We start from the raw sequence: 23,802 nt of genomic DNA, 5'->3' as shown, positions 1-23,802 counted from the left end.
CAATGGTGGGATTATACTGAAGCATCAGGTATAACCCAGCTACATTCATCTGCAAAAGGCTCCAAACTCACAACAATGAATCCCAGGCAGGGGTTAAGTTCTCGTTATTTGCTGAAGAGGGAAGGTTAACAGATAAGATGAACAATTCCCAGTAAATTTACAGCAGCCGCCCACCCTCTCCATCCCAGATGGCTGACCCAGCCTAGAAAAGTTGTTGTTTAACCAGGAGAGGAGTTTGGAAGTTTTCCAACTGAGCAGAGTTTTGTCAGGAAAACTCCCCAATTCTTCAGACTGTTCATGTTTTGCAAAAACACCTCAACAAACCTTAAAAAAATAAAAATAAAAAAAAAATTGCTAACAGAAAGGATGTTAAAGGAATGTGGATTTCAGTCACCAGCGAGCTGGGGACAGCATGTCCCCCTGGAAACACCCTGAGCCAGGCTTTCCAAACCACTTGTGTGAGCCAGGCTTTCACCTCAAAACAGAACTTCTCGTGAACTGGAAATCCTGGGTTCAAGAGAAAATCAGGGCAGAAAGAAAAGTATACTGATACAATTCCCCATCCCTGTGTGCTGGCAAGCACGAGGGACATTTCCTGCCCTGCCTGCTTGCCCAGCCATGGCCACAGGCTGGCACTGTCCCCCTGGGGCAGGGACACGAGGGGGAGACGTGCCCTGGTGGGTCTGAAGCACAGCCCTGTTCAGCCTGGCACAGAGCTCTGCCTCACCCACCGGGCAGGGAAGGCAGATCCATGGATATGGGAACAATCTGAAGCTGAGGCTTTTCAGGGCAGCACAGAGGTCTTTGTACAATTGCCAGAGCTTTTCTCCCCCTCTCTCAGCCTCCCTCTAGACAGCTGGGATGTTAACACTGCTCCTTGTGCTGTCAGCCTCCTCCTTCACATCTGCACCAGAGGCAAAAGCTCCACGTACAGAATTGCCATAAGGACAAGATTTTTTTATTTTAGGAGAACATCTTCCCCCACAGTCTGTTGATTATCCTCCAGCTGGGAGTGGTCACCAATGTGGGTCAACAGTATCTTGCTCCTTTAAGAAGCCCATTAAGTGAACTCATGTATTATTAGAAATCTGGTTAGCAGAAGGGAATGATCAGTCTGCACAGAACACGAGACAATTCATTTCTTCTTTTATGCACTAAAAATGTCTTACAGCAATGGCTTGGATCGTGGCCAGGTAGATAAGGGCAAGTTCATCCAGACCCCGAGACAATGTTAGTCCAACAACCTGTGCAAAGATCAAAAAGAAGAAGTAAAAATCCAGCCAAACTAAAACTCCATTATTCTCTATGGCTTCTTGTTGTAACAAGTCTTAAGTGCTAATTCCAAGCCTCACTCCTGTGAGCTGTACACATAATGTTATGTTAAACATGTTATTCCTGATCTGGGGAAGAACCACATAAATTATCCTTGCCCTTGTGAAGAAATAAAGAACAAACAGCATATTGTATGGGATTATAGATAGATTAACTCTGACAGTTTTATGTTATGACTCAGATATTGTTCGTTAATGTATTTAATGTAATAATATGAAAATGCTATTACATAAAAATAACTTTTTAAAAGCATTTCTCCCCCTCCCTCCCAAGCACCCTAACACTGAAACACAATTAATAATTAAATACTATATCTTAACCTCCTTTACGCTGACATAAATCAATACTGCACTGTAGTTACTCTGGATTAATATCAGGCAAGACCTGAACACAGACAATTGTGGCAGAAAAAATGGGTTGCTATTACCGGTATTTGCACACAGTAATCATACCCAAGAAATTCTGATTTTGCTGCAGCTTGTAATTCTTTCATAAAATAATGGAGGTATTATTAGGACCCAAAAATATATAGGCCCTTTTTTTTAATGTTTCCCTCATTTGTGGCTTAAAACATGCAGCAGTGCTTATGCCTTTCCTATCTTAGCCTTAAATACAACAGATTTTGGTGCTGCTGAGTAGCTTGAGAGGCTCACTTCAAGGACAATTTGGCATTTTGAAGGAGATTTTTGCGTTCATCACCAGGTATTTTGATACAGTCAAATGACACTCTCATGATACCCTTCTGTTACAGTTCTGCACAGCCCTGGTTTGTGAGTGAGCTGATCTACCACTGTAAATTCAAGGAAGAGGAACGCCCAAACTCTGAATGATGGGATGAAAAACTGTTTAAATCAACCACTAATCATCAGAATATTTCATTCCTTACCCAGACAGGTTTACTCAAATGTCTCTTGAAATTCATTGCAACAAATTGTAAGATTTGGTACACAGGTGAGATAACAACAGCAAGAGCTGTGAAATGTGATTCCTAGGAAAGGTACCTGGACACACACAACATTCCCCAAGTTTTTAGAAAATTAAAGTGGCTGCAATGATATCTCAAGTACAATGATCTCTGGCTTTCTATTGAAACATCAGCAATGCAGCAAGAAACCCAAGTCCTTTGGGATAGTGTAAATAGCTAAGGAAGAGTACACTCAAAATTGAAGAAAAGCTCCTTCCAAACTGCATTTTTTTTTACCCTGTATTGACCTTTTTGCAAAGACAGGCTGTTTCTTACCATGCCCTTTAGTGTCAGATCTGTTAAGGGAGATCTGTTACCATGGAAATCTGGCCAAACATGTAAATCAACAGTGAGGAAACCCACAGGCAAAGATTTCTTAATCAGATCCAGGTGACTGTTCAAGTATGTATATATATTGTGAGCACTGTAAGAAAAACAAGATGGAAAAAGAGGGGGGAGGTTATTCCTCAAACATAAAACATTTGTACTACCACCAAATGCAGGAACCCCATCAAAGCATGGCAAAATCCCACTGCCTGCCAAAGCCATGGCACTGCAGGGGATCTCTCTGTGCACATGTGCTCAACAGGTATCAGAATTCCTTAATTTCCCGAGATGAGGGGAGGTTATGTGACCTTGAGTTTGTCCACTGACTGCTAAGAGTCCCCAGAGCTGTTCGAGATTTGGGGGCTTTTGCTGCTCCTCTCCCACAGCTGAGAGGGAGGAGTAAGGAGGATTCCAGACAGAAATGAAAACCAAATTCCTTTGCAAATGTTTAAAAATTTCTCTGATTGATCAATAGTGCTGGATGTACAGCTTTCCTTTTTTAAACCATAATTATTTCAGTGTGTGTCATGATTAAAATGAAGCACTAAGGGTGGAGGAGAGAAAGTGAGTGGCTGCTAATTTAGGGAGGAGCCCAACATGGGCCTAAATATGATTGTATCTAAGTTCAGATGCTACATCCAACTCCACAATATCCAACAGACTTTTTTCCTGGACTTAGGACTAATGGTGAATTCTTCAGTGCCTTAGCTGGCAATGACTCCAGTGACATTCCATTTTAAAAATGTTGCAATTATGCTCAGAATACTTTTTTTCAAACACTCATCCTATCACAAACAAACCCACATATATTTTCCAATCCCTTGGAAATCTCCAAGTGGGGCATTTAATTCTAGACATGTGGGTCAATAACAGCATCTAACCCTAATTACAATTGATTAGTCATTGTCTCATCCACTGCAGACCCAAACAGTGATATTCATTTAGCCTCTACATGTATATTCAATCATGCACTAATGAGATCCCTAAGGGAATTTGGCATATGCTTTACTAGTTTGACTTCTGACCCACTAGCAGCTGTATATTTATACTTTGCATTCAACCATTCAGCTGCATGTTTTTTCAATTATACCTTACCATGTGTACACTATCAGAGGATATCATTCAAAACGAAGTACACTTGGAAGACATTAAAATAACTAATTTACATCATTATTCACGTCCTTTAAAATGTATTTTATGTGTCTTCCTGGACCCAAATTATGATAATTTGGAGGTCACCATCACTTCTTTCTCTTTCTTGTAAAAGTGGCCCTGTTTTCTCCATCCCTAAAGACTCCACTACAAGCAGTACATGCTAAGGATAAAGTCATTTTAATTCCAGTCTCAATCATGGTTTGACTGTTGGGAAGGATACAAAAGGAAAGCTTCACTCAACCACAGACCCATCAGACATCCCAGCCTCTCTCTCCAATCCTCTCCATCCTGGCTGATTGGTCTCACAAGGATTAGCCATTTGTGCAGCTCTGTCAGAACTCAAGGACTGAACAAAAGGAGGCTGAAGTTGAGCCAAATATACTTAAGATCCACATAACCTTGGAATTATACTTTTTTCCCACACCTTTTCACATTTTATTTTTTTCCTAAATACAGATAAGGGTTAAAGGCACTACATTTGGGCTGAGTGACCAGCAAAATCCCTCAAACACTTGCCAGATGCTGTTTTACCACCTTTGTGTTTAATACAGGATAACACCATCACCTCCTGGAGCTTCTTCTACTCAGTTCTCTCTGAAAGTATCAGTGGCAGCTGCCTCTGACCAGCATAGCTGAGCTCAAGCTGCTGCCATGAGAAAGGAACTGTGCTGAAAGTGGAGAATAAGAAATCAATGCAAGTCTGCCCAGAGTTATGTTCATACGTGGGAAACTACTTCAGAAAGCAACCACTGGTTGGTATTTAATCTGTTCAGGAGTCATGGAAGATGCCAGCAGGTATCTTTAAGTGGGAAAAAAAAATCCAAAAATTTTGGATTTCTAAATTTAAAAATAAAGGTTCTAAACCAAGGAGAGATACAGAGAACTGCAAAATATGATTCTTCTATTCTGCTAGAAAGATCCCAGAATTGCTGGTGGATGCTGTGTAACTTCAATGCTTTCTTTTCAGGAGATATCTCTTTAGATGGATAAATGGCATTGAGATCTATAGGAAAGGGAATTCTGCCCTAAAACAGCACTTCATCAAGCCCCAGTGGACACACAAACTTTGCTGTCAGTTAGACACTTTTCTTCTCTAGCAGATTATAAATGGTCATTCTAGTAAACAGAATTATTTAGACTTTAAAAGCAAAAATGATCATATTATTTATTTTCATTTCCTACTCTGATCTACCTGCACAGGATTTAACAGAGCAGTGATGACTAAATGTCAGACCTACACATTACAAAGGATGAAGAGCAAAAGTGACACATCACAGCAATTTCTGCAACTTGCTGAATTGCCTGAAAAACCCCATGTTTTGGTGCTCACAGATTGTTCCCATCAGATAGACCAAATGCTAAATTTAAATTGTCCAGAAAATCCTTGTGTAATCCAACCCTCCCCACTTCCAGTAAAAGAAGGGTAAAAAGGAACCCAGGAATGGGACTGGGAGTGTTGCACAAGCCTGGCCTTCAGCAGCAGTGGTCAGAGCTGGTTGTCTTGAGCCTCTCACACCCTCACAAGTCACCACAAATCCCTACACCGGTGCTGAAACAGCTGGAAATCTGCTCTGATGGGGGCAAAGGAAAGTTTGCCCAGGGAAACTTCCCAGGTCAGCTGCTCAGCAGGGACCTGCCATTCCAAACCTGCTTCTTAGCAGCATCAGGAGAAAGGGAGGACAGGCTTGGGGAGCAGAAGGAGGTGACAGGCAGCAACAAGCAAGAGGCAAGCATTTGTGACCTCTGATGTTCTTTTTTTAGTGATCCAGACATGCACGTGCTTAACTCTTCACTGCACTGCACCCAGCATGGGAAGTAAAGCCAATATGGAACTGCCCACCAAAGTATGGAATTATCATTTGGTTTCCCCTCCATGGCTATTTGCAATGGCTGAACAGATTCAAATTCCTACAGCCACACAGAGAATACCCTTAAACATAATAAACCAAATTCTCTGAACTGTTCTGCTGAGAATTCCAGTGAAATTCAAGACAATTCTAGACAATTCCAAGGGCCAGGAATGACAGGACAAGGGGAAATGGTTTCACAGTGACAGAGGGCAGGGTTAGATGGGATATTGGGAAGGAATTCTTCCCTGTGAGGGTGCTGAGGCCCTGGCTCAGGGTGCCCAGAGCAGCTGTGGCTGGAACCCTGGAAGTGTCCAAGGCCAGGTTGGACAGGGCTTGGAGCAATCTGGGATTGTGGAAGGTGTCCCTGCCCAAGGCAGGGGTGAGACTGGGTCCCTCCCAACTCACACCATCCTGTGATTCTGGGACTATTTTTATTCTGTGTACATGACTTAATGTAGGTAAACACATAATCTAGAATTTTGACCAACAGCAGCTGCTTGCTACTTGTACCCATGATAAGGCTGAAGTTTGGAGAATCATGGAAAAATATAAAGGAAAAAATAAGGGGAAAGAAGTTCCAATTTCAACTTTCCTGATTTTTGGTCATTCAAATTAAATTATTCAAATTTAACAAATATTTGAGAAGAACAGGGAGACAGAAGATGAAAGAATTAATACAAGACTTGTTTAGTAGATTTACAGCATTACCAGTGTTTCATTAGGAGAGTGATACCTGGAAAGCATTATAAAAATACCATTGAGCAAATTAACTTAATAAAATATTATCACTCTTTTTATAAAATATTACAACTTTTACTATCAGTGCTATTCTACACCATGTTACTAACCACAGGAGACTCAAATTCAAAGTTATTACTCCATACCCTTGGATAATAAGGAGTTCTACTGCCAATATTCTGTGTTTAGTGTCCTGTTCATATCACAATCTCAGTTTTTGCACTGTGGCATTGTTTGTGGTCAGTCAGTTCAGCATCAGACCCAGCAGACACAAGTAGGCTACTCCATAGAAATTTTTTAAAAAATAGTTTATCCTGGCATTACAGACTAAGCTGTTTGTCTTGTGCTTGTGCTTCAAATGGGGGCACTGGAAAAATGGCCTGGAAGTCAGAATTTTGAAAAAGACCCAGTTCAATCTTTATTCCAAACATACACAGATGCATTTATTTCCTGATTTCCTTTTCCAGAGAACAACAAAGAGAATTCTAGGAAGCATGAATCTGTTTCATATTGAATGAAGTCCAGTACATTTCTGGGAATCCTGGTCAAGTTCTTAACAAACAAGTAAGGCAGTGGGCCCTGCAAAGCAAGGAAGGGTCATCCAGAGAAACCAGGTAGAGCTTTATCTCCCCAGAGAGGACTGAAAATAACTTTGTAATAGCACGTGCTTAATCCATCTGTCAGGACTGACCCTGCTTCTCAGACTAGAGGGAGAAACTGAAGGGAAAATGCCAAGCTTGCTGGGTTTTTTCTTTAATCTAAGGAGGAAAAAGACATTAAAAGAGAATCACATTTTCATCCAACGTGCCCAACCATTCAGCTAAGACCTCTCTGGGTGTGATGTGAACCATCTTAGAATGAGTCCAAGCCAAAAAAGCTTGAGGAAGTCCAGGCCTGACAGAAGTATCTGAACTGTCTTCATCCACTTCTAAAGCAGAACAAGCTCAAATTCCACATCACACACAGTTCAAGGAATCCTGGAGTTAACTCCAAGTCACCCCTCCATTTAAAGTTTTGTCTGAAAAATCATCCTGGATTTCTCTGTTCTATTTGTGCTGCCAAGCAGGAGTTTCTCATACAATGGCTACATCTTCCTTTAGATGACTGTTTCATAAATACTGAATAAATATATTCTTAATTAAGTTATATCCCATCCTTGGAGCTTAATCATTTCACCTAAAAATTAAGACATATTGTTAGCCCAAGGCATGAAGGTGTGCTGAACAGGGCTGGTGCTATGGAATCAAGAAACACCTTGGGCTGGATAGAAAAGCAAAAAGTTAATATGATTACTTAGATGTGCCAAAGGTATCTGAAGGGAATTTAAACCTTATATTTAGGAGCAATCACCTGGAAAGTATTTGTAAATATTCACAGCCCACTATCAGACTGTTAATTCCCATGACTGAGAATGAGGCCACTGCTGGGAATACAGAGTGCATCAGTCTGTAAGGCAGGTATGTGATAAAGGAATAAAACAGTGACCTGGCTGCAGCTTTTGCCTCTAATTCTGGGAAGGCGACGTGGCCTCGCACCACATGATCAATCTGAAAAAGAGAAAAGCAACATTTTGGGGATGATTACATCTTGAAAATGCAATCCTGGAAAAGGGAAAGGCAGTGTCATAGCTCTAAAAAAGACAAGAGAGCTTCTAAGTTACTCATAAAGTGTTAAATCCTAGTCCTAGCGAAGCCAATGGCAAAACTCCCACTGAAATTCAGGATGTGGTGTATAAACAGTAAGAGAAACAAACAACCTTGCACCAAAGCCAGCCAAATGCTAAGCATGCAGCTCTTCAGTCAGGAGAGTAATGTGAAAGGATGTCTTTTCTCTTGTCCAACACCCCCTGCATGTCCTCTAGTCTCTCTCATTCTGCATGGATATCCTAAATGGAATTCTACCAGAAGCATCTTCTTGGCCCAAATCCCTACATCATATTTTCCTATCACACTGTTATGATAAAACACAAGGTGTGTTGTCACCCTGATGGATGCCTCATGCATTCGTTGCAGGAAACAAAATGTATACCCTGAGAAGCAATTATTGCTATAAAAGAAGATCAATATAAGCTCTGTCTTATGCTGAATTTATAAATCAGCTTGTCCTTTCTCTCCAGAGTGGTTACCATTAGTCACAAAACAATGTATCAGGTAGAATAATATGGGCTTTTAACACAGTAATTCAGCAGGTTTTGTGGCCTCTTGGTAATATCCCATCAGAGGTGACAGTAAAAGCTAAGAAGGCAAAACTCTAGCTACTCAAGAGCACTGCATATATTTGGCAGTATTTATTGACAGCAAAACACATTAGTATTTAATCTTCACAGCATGAGTCTAGTCCTGAACCACATAATGAAGCGTACGCATGTGAACACAGTAAAGAAAACAATGCATGTCTGCTCTCCCTGAGATCAGCATCAAAAACAGAGGTCAAACGTGTGCATGCACTAGAAACACAGCTCAGGCCCAAATTCTGCAATTCAGAATCTCTTCAGAGCACAGGACAGCTCATAAATACAGAAATAAATCCGTAAATAAACATCATATATAGGCGTATGCTACGAAACCACTGTTACACAGAACTGTTACAGGAGTTATGAAGTTTGCCCTTAATTCAAGCCATGGCCACATGAGGGATGCATCTAGAAAGCCTTTCCTGCTACTTTTTATTTCACAGTTTGTAATGATGTCACGCTATCCTTTGTCTCCATTGTGCAATATCTTTCTTCTTATAAATTTTGAAAATACAGTATAAAACCTCATTGAATATACAACTAAACAAGAATTTGCAGAACAAAGGACTTACTGAATCTTCATTTGGACTCTATCTAAAACAAGTTTTCAAAATCCAATTGATTTCTTTTGCAGCTGTATCCCCCCAAAAATTAGAGCTTTTTAAAGGAATCGGTTTTACTTTTAAGAAGTTGATCAGACTGTTCAAATTTCATGGAAATAATTTATCTTGGGTTGTTAATCAAGCAACAAAAAAAAAAAATCCCTAAGTGTGTCCTTTTTTTTTTGTTTGTTTTCCCAAACTTTAGGTGTGAGAAAGCAGGAGCTTTGAAATGACAGAGATAATAAATGCAATATACCCTGCACAATGCACATGGCACTGTCTCCTCCCACAGCTCCCTATGTGTTTGTTTTCTGTTCATACCACCTCAAGAAAACCACATGTGATATTCCAAGAGTGTTTTAATGAGACACTTTCTATAATATTCCTAACAGTACTGCAAGATGACTTTTGCTATGGGTCCTAATACAACCATTCATTTTTTCCAGTAATTTCTTTAATCATTCAGGAACGCCTTGTTCCCTGGTACAAGAAAGGAAAGGATTTTTAAAATCATCTTTTTAAAATGCCTTAACTCTCAACTGTACATTTTAAGTGTGGAACCACTATGAGCCAGCCAAGAAAAACTACTGACTGCCTATATCCTGTCTGGAGTTTAGATAAGTGTATTTACCTGCTAAGAATTAAGCACACAGAAACTTTACTCTCGAAAGTGTTCTTACAAAGCAACACACATTTGCTATTTTCCTTGAAAAATGGTGGTGCTATGAGCATATATTTATTATTTTATATGGGCATTATTTAGTTTTTTGTCTGTTTGTAGCAGTTGTTTGTAAAATGGAACACTTTTTGGTCCTAGCCCAATCTTGACCTGAAAAATTTAAAGCACACACATCCCACCTGCTGCAAAAGCAGTTTTTAGCCACAAGGCTAAGGATGGGCTGGAGGTGGGGTGGGAAGCCAGGCTGCAGGAGGAGGAATGACTGTGCCATTGAAGCTGTGACACAGAGGAATGTCAAGCTGGCCAGGAGAGAGCACAGGAGGGATCCCCATTCACAGCTCAGCCTGGGGTGTGTCCGGACTTCCTGACCCAGGAGGATTTCTGCTTCTCATTCAGTGACTGTGCCCTATGGAATGTTTAAATGTAGTGATGCCCCAATGCATTTCCTGGCCATGTACTCCCAGCTCCAGGCTTTTAAAGAGACGGGTGGTGCTGAGTCAGGGAGTGATTACAGCTGCAGTTTGTGACAGACCAAACCCACCTGCACTTGGGGCTTTCCAGGGGACACTCACAGGCCTGGGGCTGGCTCCTTGCAGCCTCTCCAGAGCCTCTCCTGCAGCTCAGCCCTGAGGGCAGCCAGGGTTTCCACGGGTTGGGCAAGGTGACAAGGAGACACAGAAGCTCCAGGGTTAAGCAATAACCAAGTGTCAACAAGGTCTTCCTGACACTTTTGGACTCGAGCCTAAATACTGTTGCATACATGTAGCCTTTCTTTAAATACGATATCGGCGTTTTAGTTCTGTCTGTAAATAAGAAAATTCAATTTTTTGTGAACCCTGCTTGGCTTTAATTTTTATTGGTAAATTAAATTAACCTAATACTGTTAGATTCTTTGTATTCAGGGAAAGAACTGAGGTGAGGGAATAAAACGTTACTATATTACCATTCTGTCTACGTATCTTTCTTTTACACCCATCAATGAACACAACTGACCTATATAACACAATATGTATCATTGTCTTCACATCAATCTGTTTCAGCCTCCTGCTAAAGCAAAGAATGAAGCCTATTTGCCTGTAAGATAATTACAATAATCATCACCACCACCATAAAAGGAAGACTGCCCTGTATATAATCCCCTATCTCTATGCAAATTAGTATTATGTAACAGGCCTAACACTCATCTAATTGTTAATTGCTTTCAGAAGCCTGGTACATGATCTTATAGAGGTGTTTCAGGTCTGAATTACCAGTGAAGATATCCCAAATAGCAGCAGTCTTAGAGCCTGTCCATGTCTCCAAACACTCACCAGTTTTCCTGTAGCACTCTGGCCTCCCTCACTCAACCACAACCCAGGTACCATCGCAGAGAAATACGGTCCCCAAACACCAGGCACAAAAATGGGAGTTTCACTCACCTGGAAAAGCAACAGAAAGCTCTAGTGAATCAAAGTGCTCTAGTGTCAAAGTAGCAGCTATCAGAGTCCAATACTGAGACAATTCTGCTTCTCTACTGGAATTACCAACAGACATGGAGATGTGCAGGTAGAAATTTACTCAAAAAAAAAAAAGTGAAAAAATGTTTTCCCCCACTAACATAATTTTTAGATGACAAGACACAGCCCACAACCCACTCACCCCCACAGACAGAACAGCCGGGCCTGGTCAAACAGAAAGTAAGAAATTTCAGGAATAGAGCTGTATTTCACAGAGAAAGGGAAACTGCCTCATTTCTGCAGAAAAAGGCCTTATTTAGAGTGACCAGTGGGATACAACATTCTGCTCCATTGGCAGGGGCAAACACAGGGACAATCAGCCACAGGAGTTTGCAGAGCACCCATCCTGTACATTCGGAGAGTTGGGAATCAGGAGGGAATCATGCTGACAGGATTGTGGATGTCCCCCAGGACAGTGATGTCCCCCAAGATGTGCCATCAGCTCCCATGCAGGCAGTGGAACCCCAAGCTCCAGTGCCCTCTGAACACTGCCAGGAGAGTCTGGTGCCTCAGGTGGAGGCTGCAAACCTGGGCTGGGATCTGCTTGGGTTCAACAGCGAACGTGCCTGGGTAAACACCAGATTCTGCCTCTTACTTAGGCTTAGCTTTACCCAAAGCACCCCCTCCTTCCCACCTGTGATCAGGCAGGTATCTGAGCCGTGTCTCCCAGGCACGCAGCAGGGCTGTGCTGCACCACTTGCACACAAATAACCCCAGCACAGTGCAGCACTGCACCCCCTGATTTCGTGGTTAGACCACTCAGGATGTGGGAGACACTGGGTCATTTCCTTTCTCTCCTTCAGAAGATGCAAATTACCAGTTTATAAGGGTGGAGGGCATTTTCTTTCCTCTTACAAAGTGGTTTCACTTTCAAGAGACCAGACAGACTTTCTGGTTCAGCAGAACACTGTTTCCAGTCTAGCAAATAAGGCCCAGCACACACCAGGAACTGGGATAGTGGGACTTGGGTCCCAGTACTTGCTCCAAAGACTAATTGTAATTTCCCCACTGGCTGAACATGGAATTCTTGGAGCAGGGACTGGAGGACACAGACCATCCATGCTCTTCCAGGCTTCCCTTGGAGGCAGGATCCATGTTTTCTCTTCCAGGACCACATATATACACTCAAGTTAGACACAGCTGTGATTTCACTGGGAAAAGAAAACAGCAATGCAGTCCTACACCATCCCATGATTTATGCTGCACTTCCCACTGATGATGGCTAAATCTGCAACTGTTGTTTTCTAGAAGGTGGGAACTACTAGTAGAGAAGGATACAAGAGAATTAATTCCCTAACAAAATCAATCTGTTTGTTTCCAGTGCTGAGGAGCAAAAAGAGAGGTCTTAGTTAATGGGACAATGGGGCTTTTTGCACTTAGACCTCACACCACAATAGCAAAATTCTAGACCCATTAAAGGATGCTCAAGGTTTGCTGTTTAATTCAGTAAAGCCTGGACTTCACATCAAAACAATTTTGGAGAAAAATTAAAGATTCAGGCCTGTTCCTGTTAAACTTCATGCACATTCTCTCTATATTTAAACAGGCTGAACTTTAAAGGCAGTTTTTACTAGCCACTAGGGAATATGCTCCAAGATGCAGTTTACTGGCATTTGTGCATCACACATGTTTAGTAAATACAGCAGCAGGGAGGTTTCTGCACAAACAATAGTCTGCTCAAGCCATAAACTTACCATACAGCTGATTCTTGTCAGGAAGTTAAGTAGGAAAACAAAACAACGAAAATTTGTTTTTCAAAATACATCACCACAGTGTCAAGAAATGCTGATTTCTCTCAGGAGCGCATCTACCAAATCTGGGAATCCTGCTTGGTTCTCCCTTATCAGCTCTGATGCCCTGACTTACCCTCCCTACAGACATATGTGTACACATGTGTCTGTGTGTCTGTGCAAGATTTTGGCTGACTAAACCCATTATAGAGCAAGATTAGCTGCACTGAATTTACAAAGGCATTTATGACTCCAAGTGGACGAAGCTACGTCAAAAACATTGCAAAGACATTTGGTTTTGTTTTGTTTTCTCTTAAAACTACAAATTAATACAGCTTTGAGTTTTCATCACCTCAGTGGGGCAAGCCTTCTTTTATGATTTCAATAACAAAATAAAGTGCAACAAAAAGCAAATCCTCAAACAAGCTGATTTTTAGACCAAATCCACTTCACTGACCTTACAGAGAACACAGCATGTAGTCAAAGTTACCAGTCAGTGTCTGCTCTGAACTGCTGATGGAAGCATGGGGAGAACCCAAACATCCCAACTCATTCCCACCCTATAGCCACAGACACAGCACAGTGTCCCAGGAGGGGACAAGGAACATTTAGGACAGAAGGGGCCTGGGGTTTTGAAGGCTTATTTGTGATGCAGCAAACTTTGCTGAAGTCTGAAGGGTTCTGAAGTCTGTTGAAAGAAGAATCTGGTTATGGCAAAAGGATGAAGCTTGAAATCTAACTGTTGTGTTACCTGAAAAAAACAAGTAGCCAAAGGACATTAAAGGCATCAAGATGCTTTATGAAATCAGGGCAAAATCCAAACATCAAGAAGGACAATAGAGTTTATAAAATAAAAAACAAAACCCACTTTATTTTTTTTCTGTCATTAGTCCATAATTTACCAAATTGTCCTGTAGGTCTGACAACACCAAAATGTTTAGATTCATTAAAAGAACAAATTCTCCCTGTAGCCAGTACTTCTGGCCTAATGTTTTGGACACTCACAGGAATTTAGGACAGGAAATTTCCATGCTGGCTCTTCTCACATTACACTGAGACCTTCCTATCCTCTTACTACCAAAGTACCATTTGTACACATTCCAGCTAACTTTCAACACATGAACAGAGCAAACGAGGGCATTGGGAATTGCCACACTGATGAATAAAGCCAGCAAGGCACTTGGTTATCAGTTTTGTTGCTGTGGGAACTTTTAACTGGAATAAAGAACACTGGCTGTCATCCTGGCTTTACTGATGAGAAGGCATAATCAGATTTCCCATTTCCCCCTTTCACTTAAGGAGTTTAATTCACATTTTGCAGACTCTAGGCTTTGATGTATATGGAAAGAAGGAAAACTGGGAATAACAAAGTCCCCAAAACAGATACACAATCTTTGAGAAGCAACAGGGTGAGCATCCTCCTGCAGCTATATGCATCAGAAACAGCAAATGGTTTCCATTTCCCCTCCTTGAAATATTTGGACGGTGATTAAATCTTTCAAGCCACGCAGCAGCTGGCATTTGTATTTTCATAATAAAAGGTCCTAATTCTGTTTGAGTATACATCCCACTCAATCCCACTAAAACACATGACTAGACAGAGGCATAAGGTTGGAGAAACAGTGCAAGTCTGATGCAGAACCCAGAAGAAAGGAAAAGCACAATTTGCCAGATTCAGGGCTATTTTTGTTACAATAACACCATGTCTCTTTTACAGCTTTCAATTGCCTTCAGACATTCTTATGGTGATATAGGACGATCAATGTCATTATTTTTTTTTTCTTTAATGAGCTTAAGAAAATCCTTAATCTTTTTAGTAGAAAAACAACATGTGTTTCAGATTTATGGGCAATTGATTTTTTATTTTTAAAGCAAATAAGAGATGTCATCCTTCTCTGGAAGTTAAAATACGAATTCAAAGGAAACCTAAGATTTTCTGCCTTCCATTTAACTGAAATTCCTCCTGTGACACACTCCCACTGTGAGACACAGTAACAGTTATTATCTTTTATATAGAGTGAAACTGAAACACAGAGAGGATGTCCTCTGCTAGAGGTGAGAGTGATCTCTGCACAAAATTAATGCAGCAGAAATTTGAAGACAGAAGACAAGAGGAATCTGAACCTGTTCAGACTTTGAGTCATAAGCTGCATCTATAAATATTTCAGCTGAACGTGTTCACACAGGGACTGCTGCCCTCATGGGTGATGATGCCAGCTTAGGCAAGGATTACACCCAGACATGCAATTCCATCCCAGTTCCTCTCTCCGGGAATGGGGGAGAATCCTTCTGTGCATGGAAGTGTCACTTTCCCTGCTGCCCCAATACACACATTCCTGCTTGCTCAGCCCCATCATTTTGGATGAAACCAGCACTAAACAGTTCCAAGATTCCTGCTAGTTTGATGGGAAAAAAAAAAAAAAAGAGTTCCACACCTTCTGAAAGGCAGAAGGGAAATAGAGTTCTCTCTGGGCGGGTTTAACCTCAGCATGTGCTTTATAAAAGATCATACTAATATGTAAGATATGTAAACATTATAGAGCAATCAGAAACAAATGAAAGGATGAATTCAGTTTAACAATATTCAGCTGTGGTGCAACTGCCAGAAGGCACTTTTGGTTATGAATAGATCATTTGGATGAGTTACAGGCCAGACTTGAACCCTGGCGTGCGCTGGGAAAATCAGTGTCAAACTACCTAAGATCAGAAGGTATCAGCAGCACATCTGGCAGCCTACAGAAATGAAAAATGTTTCTAAAATAGAAAAGGCTATATAGAACTAAGGTAAATTAAGGAAGGACCTGCTTAAATGGCATTAATATGAGATCTGTAATGTATTTAATTTAGATTAGTCCTTCCCATTTGCCTCTTCCTCTAAAACAAAGGCAGGCAAAAACATTTACTTCTGTTATAAAAGTATACCTGGAAAAAACACAGGAGAGGCTAATTCACAGCGCATGTGAGTGACTCAGAGGAGTCAGTGCCTTTAACCCAAGTTCAGCTCTCAGGACTGTCCCTGGATTCAAGGACAGAACAGAACACAGACCTTCTCAGACAAGCATCTCCCAGGCACCCAGCCATGCCATCAAAGGAGAAGTGGCACTGGGAGATTTGTTTCACTTAGCTTTGTTTTCCTGGACCAGCCATAATGATCAGGCACATGCTTGTGTTTCCTCCTCAGCTTTATGTAAATGTTACGGCAATCAGAGACAAGATAAAATAAAGCACACCACACACTGGAGAGAGCAGCTTTGTGGAAGTATGAATTTCAGCAGAATTTTCTTTAGTTGACACCATCTGCTGCTGGTATAGGCTTACACAAACTCCTTCAATAAAACTGACAGAGAATTTGGAGAATTTGGCTATCACCTGAAAAGCAAACCTTAATATTAACAAAGTATACTGCTATATCCATCTCCCGCCGTTTTAATTTCAGCTTTCTAATGTCGAGCTTCTGATATGTGGCAGCATTCTGCAATCACTATCAGATTCTCTATTTACTTGTAATATGCCATAGAGACAGGAAATCATTTATGTGGGCTATTTTTGACTTACATGCCCTTCCCTGAAAGCAAGTTTAATCCTTTATTCTACTTTTAGAGTAGAGTCACATTAGAGTCAAAACTTTTTAAAGTAATAATTGGCTAAGGAGAAGCTAGGTCAGAAAATTTGTTTGAAAATCACCTCACTAATCAGCTTCTTTAGCCAGAAATTCAGAATAACAGCTGCTTTTGTTAGGTTAAGACAGGTATGAAGAAAAGATCTAAGATATTAATGGAGAGAGCAGGGAAAGAAACAAGGAAAAGCACCGTATCAGTCACCAACTAATAAATGCTCTTTACAGTTCTGGACTTTGATCATTGACAAGTCAAATACTTTCATTAACTTTTCTGCTGACTTTTAACTTTCAAAGTTTCTGACTGACTGTAGATTGAGAATACTGACAATCATTCAATTCAGGGACTTTACATTGATGCATAAAATCCTGCATTAAGAAAACTGTATCATTTTGCTTCTGCTGACAGATGGGTCTTATAGAGCTACTCAACCTAAACTCTCTGACAAAGAATGAAAGAGATTCATAAAAGAAGGGAAAGAACTCAAAGGGAAACCCAAGAATGTTTCATTTCTAGGTTTCTGGTTCAAACTTAGGTCATAGTAATAGCTACTGAATGTGTGATTTAATAACAGCACTTCCTGGTGGCATATAGATATATATACACATATATAAACTGGGCAGAGCTGGGGCATGAAATTGTGTTTTCAGTGAACTGATGCCTACTCTAAAATTGCCATCCTGGCATTATTTCTCAAGCCCTAAATGGGTTTAAAACTAAGCTTCCCCATAACTCTGGAGGCTATTTTCTAAGTTAAATGTATGGAACACCAAGTCAACTTCTTAAAATATGTCTATTAGTAGTAATAATTACATACTAAACACAAAACAGTATTCTAGCTTCAGCGTGATGTAAGATATATTTAAGAAAATAAGGTCTTGGAACACAAGAAACATACTTGAGGACAGAAATGAAATTAAACTTTATTAATATTCTGATTCCTACAGGTCATATACTGACAGCAATTTATTTGCTTATATTTTAAGCTCAGGTCCCCTGGCCATCATGGGTCTGCTATGCAGCTGCATAGCTTGTGGTGGGCAAGTCACCAGCTCTGCTCCACGTGACAGGCTGGCACCCCCTGAGCCTCACTCAGTGACAGATTTACTCTGCCATGATATTAAGACCAGACCACAAAAATTTTTGCACAGAGCTCACTTTATCCCACTGGAAGGATGGAAGTCACACAAGTGACAATAACAACAGAGAGGGAACGAGAACTTTGGGGTTCTGCCTGAGCTCACCCACCCACGGATGATTTTGGTAACCTGTTTACAGGCAGCTGAAGAATTCTGGCTTAGGGGATACAAAACACTTCCATGAATGCCTCACTGAGTATGCACTTCATCACTTATTGCCAAAGCTATGCCACAGAGACCTGGGAAATTCAATCCCTGTATTAATTACCTCCCAGACAAAACTCTGAGTACAACCTAAAACTAGGAGACACAAATGAATTATTGGGGACTACTGTTACCTCTTACTCCAAGTAGTAACCTGTGTGAGAAGGGCAGCAAAATGTGAATGACACACATGCAGAACTATTTCTAACTTTCTGAATTCTCCATAAAACATTAACTGGTCTACAAACTAGAGGCCAAACCAGGTATGTGATTAATCTGCAATAAAGAAACCATACTCCTGGGGCAACTTGATTGCTTCATCCCTGAAAATATGTCATTGGGACTATATACTGCACAACCCAGCTCTAGATCTAACAAAAATTAATTTGAGTAAAACTTAATTCGAGTTTATTAAACATTTGCACAGTTAGATTTATTTTCAAGGCTAAATAAGGAAAGGTATTTGAAAAAAAAATTAAAACTTATGATTTTTTTAAATAAAAGATTATGTTGAATCACAATAATATTACTCAACTTGTACTGAGTTTATATTTATTGGAATAAAGAGGAATTAGTCTAGACCAGCAGAAGTAGTTTATATTTACTGTTACAGAGAGAAATTCATGTAGAGGAGATGAGGAAGATACTGGTTCTTAAAAGAGTTACAACACATCTATTAAAATGTTGTTTAAAGCTGACAAAATATCATATTTAGCAGAAAACCCAAAAAAAACCCAGACTTGTTTTACTCTGTTGTATGTTTAAAATGCAACAGATCAGGCAAGGAATAAAGAGGTCAAAGACTACACTTGTATCAGCAGCTTTTCTCAAGATTTGCCATTCAAACCAGACTGAAGCTGCATTTCTGAGCAAGGCTTCTGACAGTGGATGCTCTGGGGCTGAACTCACTCACTGCTGTGACCCCCTGCACCTCCTGAGGCCCATTTTCAGGCAGCAGCCAGGTCCAGCCTCTTCATCTGAGCTGCCTGTGGGTAATTTTTCCAATAGGCTGCATCAATTTTCAGCCCAAGGTATGTTTGGTATTAGAATGTCTTAGGGTACAGCCACATGAATAAATTATTATGGGCAGAACTTGGAGGTCAGTTGCCCAGTAAAACCACCTCTACTCATCATCTCTCTGTGGTGTATGGTGTGACAGATCCCAGGGACCTGGCACATTCCACAGGAAACCAGGGCCAGGAGTGCTGCTGGGGAGTTGCTGACATGGTACAAATACACACTATAGATTACTCAGTTCATTTTTTCATCTGCCCCTACTCTTATTTCACTATCACACAAAAGGATTTTTAAAATCTTATTTTCGCCTTTTTTTTTTTTAAATACCAGTCTTATGAAAGAAGCTGGCAATGATATCAGCTTTAAACATTAACCAACCAAGCTGGACAAGTCATATTTGTTTTAAGTAGAACAATACTTTTCACATTATAAAATCCTGCCATTTTCCCAAGGGGAAAATAGAGAACAAGACTGGTGCCTACCTCTCCTACTGTAAACTTTTGACTTTCTCTCTTTGCACTCAAACCTCTCAATTCAAAAGCAGAACAGAAAACCAGGGAGTGGGGGAAAAGAAGATTATACTGGAAGCGAAAAATACTCTTAATTTCATTTGCCTTACTATTATCTAAGTAAAAATGGTAAGATGTTTAATAAAAGAGAAGCTGAGAGGGCCATATCTGAATGTGTTTCCCAAGTCTTGTTCCAGTTCTTTGCTGAATTTTACCTGCTGTTTGCAGAAGATGGGAGCTGTAATGGGAAATGAGCATTTGGAAGTTGTCCACTTAAAAGGACAAGCTAGAAGAGGCACGTGGCTTAATTACAGCTGTATCAGGAGCACTAATTAACCACCCTACCAGGCCACCTGTAGCCACTTTGAGAAAAACAGTTAGAGAGGGCAAATATAAAAATTAATTCTGTGGAATAGGGACAAAGTTCTCAACCTCCTATGAGATCTTCTGCCAGCAATCTCCTGACCATGACCTCCCCCAGCCACTGTGAGCAGCAGACTCTCAGCTTTCCATTCCTGCGGGTTCAGTTCACCCAGGAAGCATCAAAAAGCTCTGAGTCATATCTGTGAATCAGGGTCACGAAGCTCACACGTGATGGAAGAGAAAAGCAGCTTGGGGTTAGGGAGTTCTGCCATCTTGGGAAGCTGGACCTTGTCAGAAAGAGGCAAGCCCTGGATCAGTTTGGGATCCAACAAATGATGGTCTAAAAAATGTCATAACCTAAAAGGCCTCAGAGGCCTAGGTGTGCATGTTCTCTTTCTAGAGTAATGGTGCTGTTTGCTTTGTAGAATGAAGGGTTTCATCAGGCACCATCAGATGGCTGAGAGACTGGATTCAAGAATAGGGAACCATTCCCAGAGAGGGGCTGGAGCAGGGGGATCAGCACAAGGAGAGCCCAGGAGGGCTAGGGAGCAGTGTCAGATCATCAGGTCACTCAGAGTCATTGTGAGAGGAGTCTCCAGGACAACAGACAAGTCTCAGTACAACATCTGCCTCTGGAACTGTCCCTGAACATGGAAAAAACAATGCTGGTGTCCTGCACAGAAAGTCTGCCCCTCTGTGAAGTTTGTGTTCCCTGTGTGTGAGATTAACCTCCTGTTTATTCCAGGAAGCAAACCTGGAATTAAGCCTGGGACAATTTGAAAGTTTCAGCTCTGGAAGAAGTTAAATGGGATTGAATGCAGGGGTAATCATTCCAGACTCAGTCAACATCCACCATTTCCTTCTGCCTAAATCAGAGATGCAAGAACTTCAAAAGTCTTGTCAGGGACCCTGCCTGAATGCTCAGCTTTGCAACAAACCCTTTAAATTAGATTAATTTTGACTGTTCCAAGCTTAAATGTTCACATCCATTTACTTCTGCTTTTTATCAGTATCCATTAACACTAAGCTTATTTATGTTTCAGCTTGGGAAAGTACACAATGGACACACAGAAGCCTATGATCCTTTTCTCTGTATTCCCAAAGGTCAAGGTTTCTTTCAGAAATTGGTAAAAACAGACCTTTAATCTGCTAAATTGTTTTCAAAACCCAAAACAGAAAAAAAAGCCCACATTTGTGATGGATTCAGATGCTTTTTGCTAAGCACTTAAGCACTAACAGTTCTGCATTGATTTATATTATTGTTTTATTTAGTGAAATGTCTGGACACAGATATACACACTAACCTTTTTTTTTTATTATTATTTGCTCATATTTACTGCGTCGCCTTCCTTGAAATGGGAACTACAAGTGCTTTGATAAATGGACTGAAAGGTTGTCTGGTTACCCCATGGCTTCTGCTTGTGTCCTTGCTGAAATGCTGTTCTGGACCCTTCTGCAGCAGTGCTGCTCCGTGACTCACTGCAGTTACTTCTGTGCCTCTCAAAAACAATAGTTCACTGGGGATCCAGGGCCTCAAATGAGCTACAACCATTTATTCCACCCATTTATTTTTTACTTCTCCTCCAGTGATAGATATTCACTGCCACAAAATGCCAGTTTGTGTGAAGATTATAAATCTTCCAGCAAAGCCATTTTAATTTTGCACTTGATAACACTACAATTTGCTGCTATGGGAAGTTAAATTCCTTAAAGCTCATCACAGTATGAACTAACTCTTCTCATGTTTAAAAAAATAAAAATCAAACCCAAAAAGCTATATAGTCTCTTCTAACCTGTTGTTAACAGTGGGCAGTAACAGGTGGCTTAGGGAAGGTCATAGAGATACAGGAAACATACAGTAATTTACATTAAAATGTCCTCCCAGCCTCCAGTGAGATGAAGTTCAAGTAAATTTCTGTTCTTATTTTCAACCAACACAAGAAACCAAGTCTCCAGGAGTGACTGACACTGCAAATAACCACCAGTTTTCATGAACAAAAGCTCCATTTGTGCAGTAGAAAATAAATTTACTATAATGACAAGTTAGAGATCAGTGCAAGTCTGTTACAAGAACACTGGAGTTTCTTAAGTCTCAGAATTATTCCTTTAGTTCACAGCACTTCAATCTTCTGTTCTGACTCCTAAACAAACATGTCTCAGATACTACTTGCAGCAGAATCTCTTTTTAGGAGACTATGGATACCTCATCCCAAACTGAAAGGTTGGGAATTGTGCATATGGAACAGCTATGCCACAAATACCAAAACAAACTCTACCTCTACATGGCACTTGAGAAAAGCCCTCCAGGAACCCCAGCCAAGCTCTGACGACTCCCAGGCAGACCCAGTCCTTGTCACTGTAGCTGGATGCCCCTCCCACACACCTTAAAGATTTCCTTATTTATTTATTGCATAATACAGTTCATTTTAGAGATTTTCCTTTTCCCCCATTGTCTAAGCATTCCTTCTACATCAGTGAAGGCCACTACCAACAGCAGTATCATGCCTGCAGTTCAATAAATCCTCTGCAATGCCCCTGGAGTTGGAAGTAGATTCACATTATATGGGATATATATTCACACACTATTTAAAACATATTTTTAAACATTTGAATAACCAAATGGGTAAATCCTGAGGATCTTACCCGGTGTTTATTCAGCCCTTACTTACTGAGACAAACTCCCAAGGACAGAGTAAACAGAGAGACAGGACCTCAGGCCTTCACCCACAGCTATAAACAATGAACTCAGTATAAACTGTGATTCCCAGCTGGCACTGGGAGAAAAGCAGCAGCTAATGCTTCCCCCCACTTTGCTTCCAGAGGGATTATATGAGAAAAGATTTACTTTCTCCCTAAAAGAACTTGCCCCATCCAAAATATTGCCCCATTCACAGCTGGAACAGCAACAAGGAACTTGGAGGAAGAACTACTGATTCCTGAGATGATGAACAGAATTGGAAATGGAGGGGAAAAGCCATAGTAAGAGGCCTAATGCCCAAGGACAGTTGGAATTTGCCCGAGTGGGGAACTGTTACTGTTAAGAAGAATAAACAGCAGTACATCTATACCCCCTTGACCATGGAGCCCTCGGTACTCTCATCTCACACCTTGCATTGCAAAGATGTTTGTCTGCACAGCTTCAGCTTCGTGCTCAGAGTGCAAGTGAGAGAGCTAAGGAAAGGCAATAATCTGAGTGAAACACAGAGCAAACCACCTCACTAAACAAAATATGGGATGTTGACCCCAGCTTTCACAACTCTCACTGCAAATAAGGCTAATTCCAAAATTTTATAACCAACAGAAAACCTTTAAGTTGTTTTTCATATAATTATTGTATTCCCTTGAAAATTCCATTTCATTGTTCCAGGGCCCAGAAACAATCTAAAAGATGATCAAGAATATCCCTTATCATATCTCATTTAATTTGTATTTTAGCTATTTTTAAAGTTATTGTAAGAAAAAGAGCAGAAAATGGAATCCTTTTTGTTCTCCCTGAGATCTAGACACACAGAGCAAGCAGGCTGTTCAATAAATTCATGCCTACTCACAAAAACAAGAGAGACAAGGGATCTGGAAAATCATTCATTATACATTTTTATACTTGTGATCTGAGAAAAATCCCCTATGCAGCTCTCCTTGGAGCAGAACACTTGGGGTTGCTCAAGACTTTGGGCCTCAGGCCAATCCATCCTTCTGGGTCTAGAGAGGAGTGATCAAATTTGGTTACCCTGTAGCCTTGACGGGAGTGTTGCACCTGTCAGATCTGATAGCATCACTTTGAAGAATACAGGAAAGGAAAACCAAAAATCTTCTGTTACAATGAAAGGCTGCTGATGATGATGGATTC

The 23,802-nt window shown here is 40.7% G+C and overlaps 1 protein-coding gene across 1 annotated transcript in view; it reads right to left on the bottom strand.

Annotated features, from left to right (window-relative positions):
• The window catches only part of FGGY (FGGY carbohydrate kinase domain containing), a 79,796-nt gene that overhangs the window by 31,349 nt on the left and 24,645 nt on the right, over positions 1-23,802 (bottom strand). The window contains exons 4-7 of the mRNA XM_062497208.1: positions 11,191-11,298; positions 7,852-7,913; positions 2,573-2,720; positions 1,170-1,244 (exon numbers count right to left, since the gene is read on the bottom strand). Coding sequence (XP_062353192.1) covers positions 1,170-1,244; positions 2,573-2,720; positions 7,852-7,913; positions 11,191-11,298 — 393 coding nt within the window. The remainder of the gene's footprint in view (positions 1-1,169; positions 1,245-2,572; positions 2,721-7,851; positions 7,914-11,190; positions 11,299-23,802) is intronic.

Source organism: Cinclus cinclus, chromosome 8, assembly GCF_963662255.1.
Source record: "Cinclus cinclus chromosome 8, bCinCin1.1, whole genome shotgun sequence".
NCBI lineage: Eukaryota > Metazoa > Chordata > Aves > Passeriformes > Cinclidae > Cinclus > Cinclus cinclus.
This window is presented reverse-complemented; position numbering and strand designations above follow the sequence as displayed.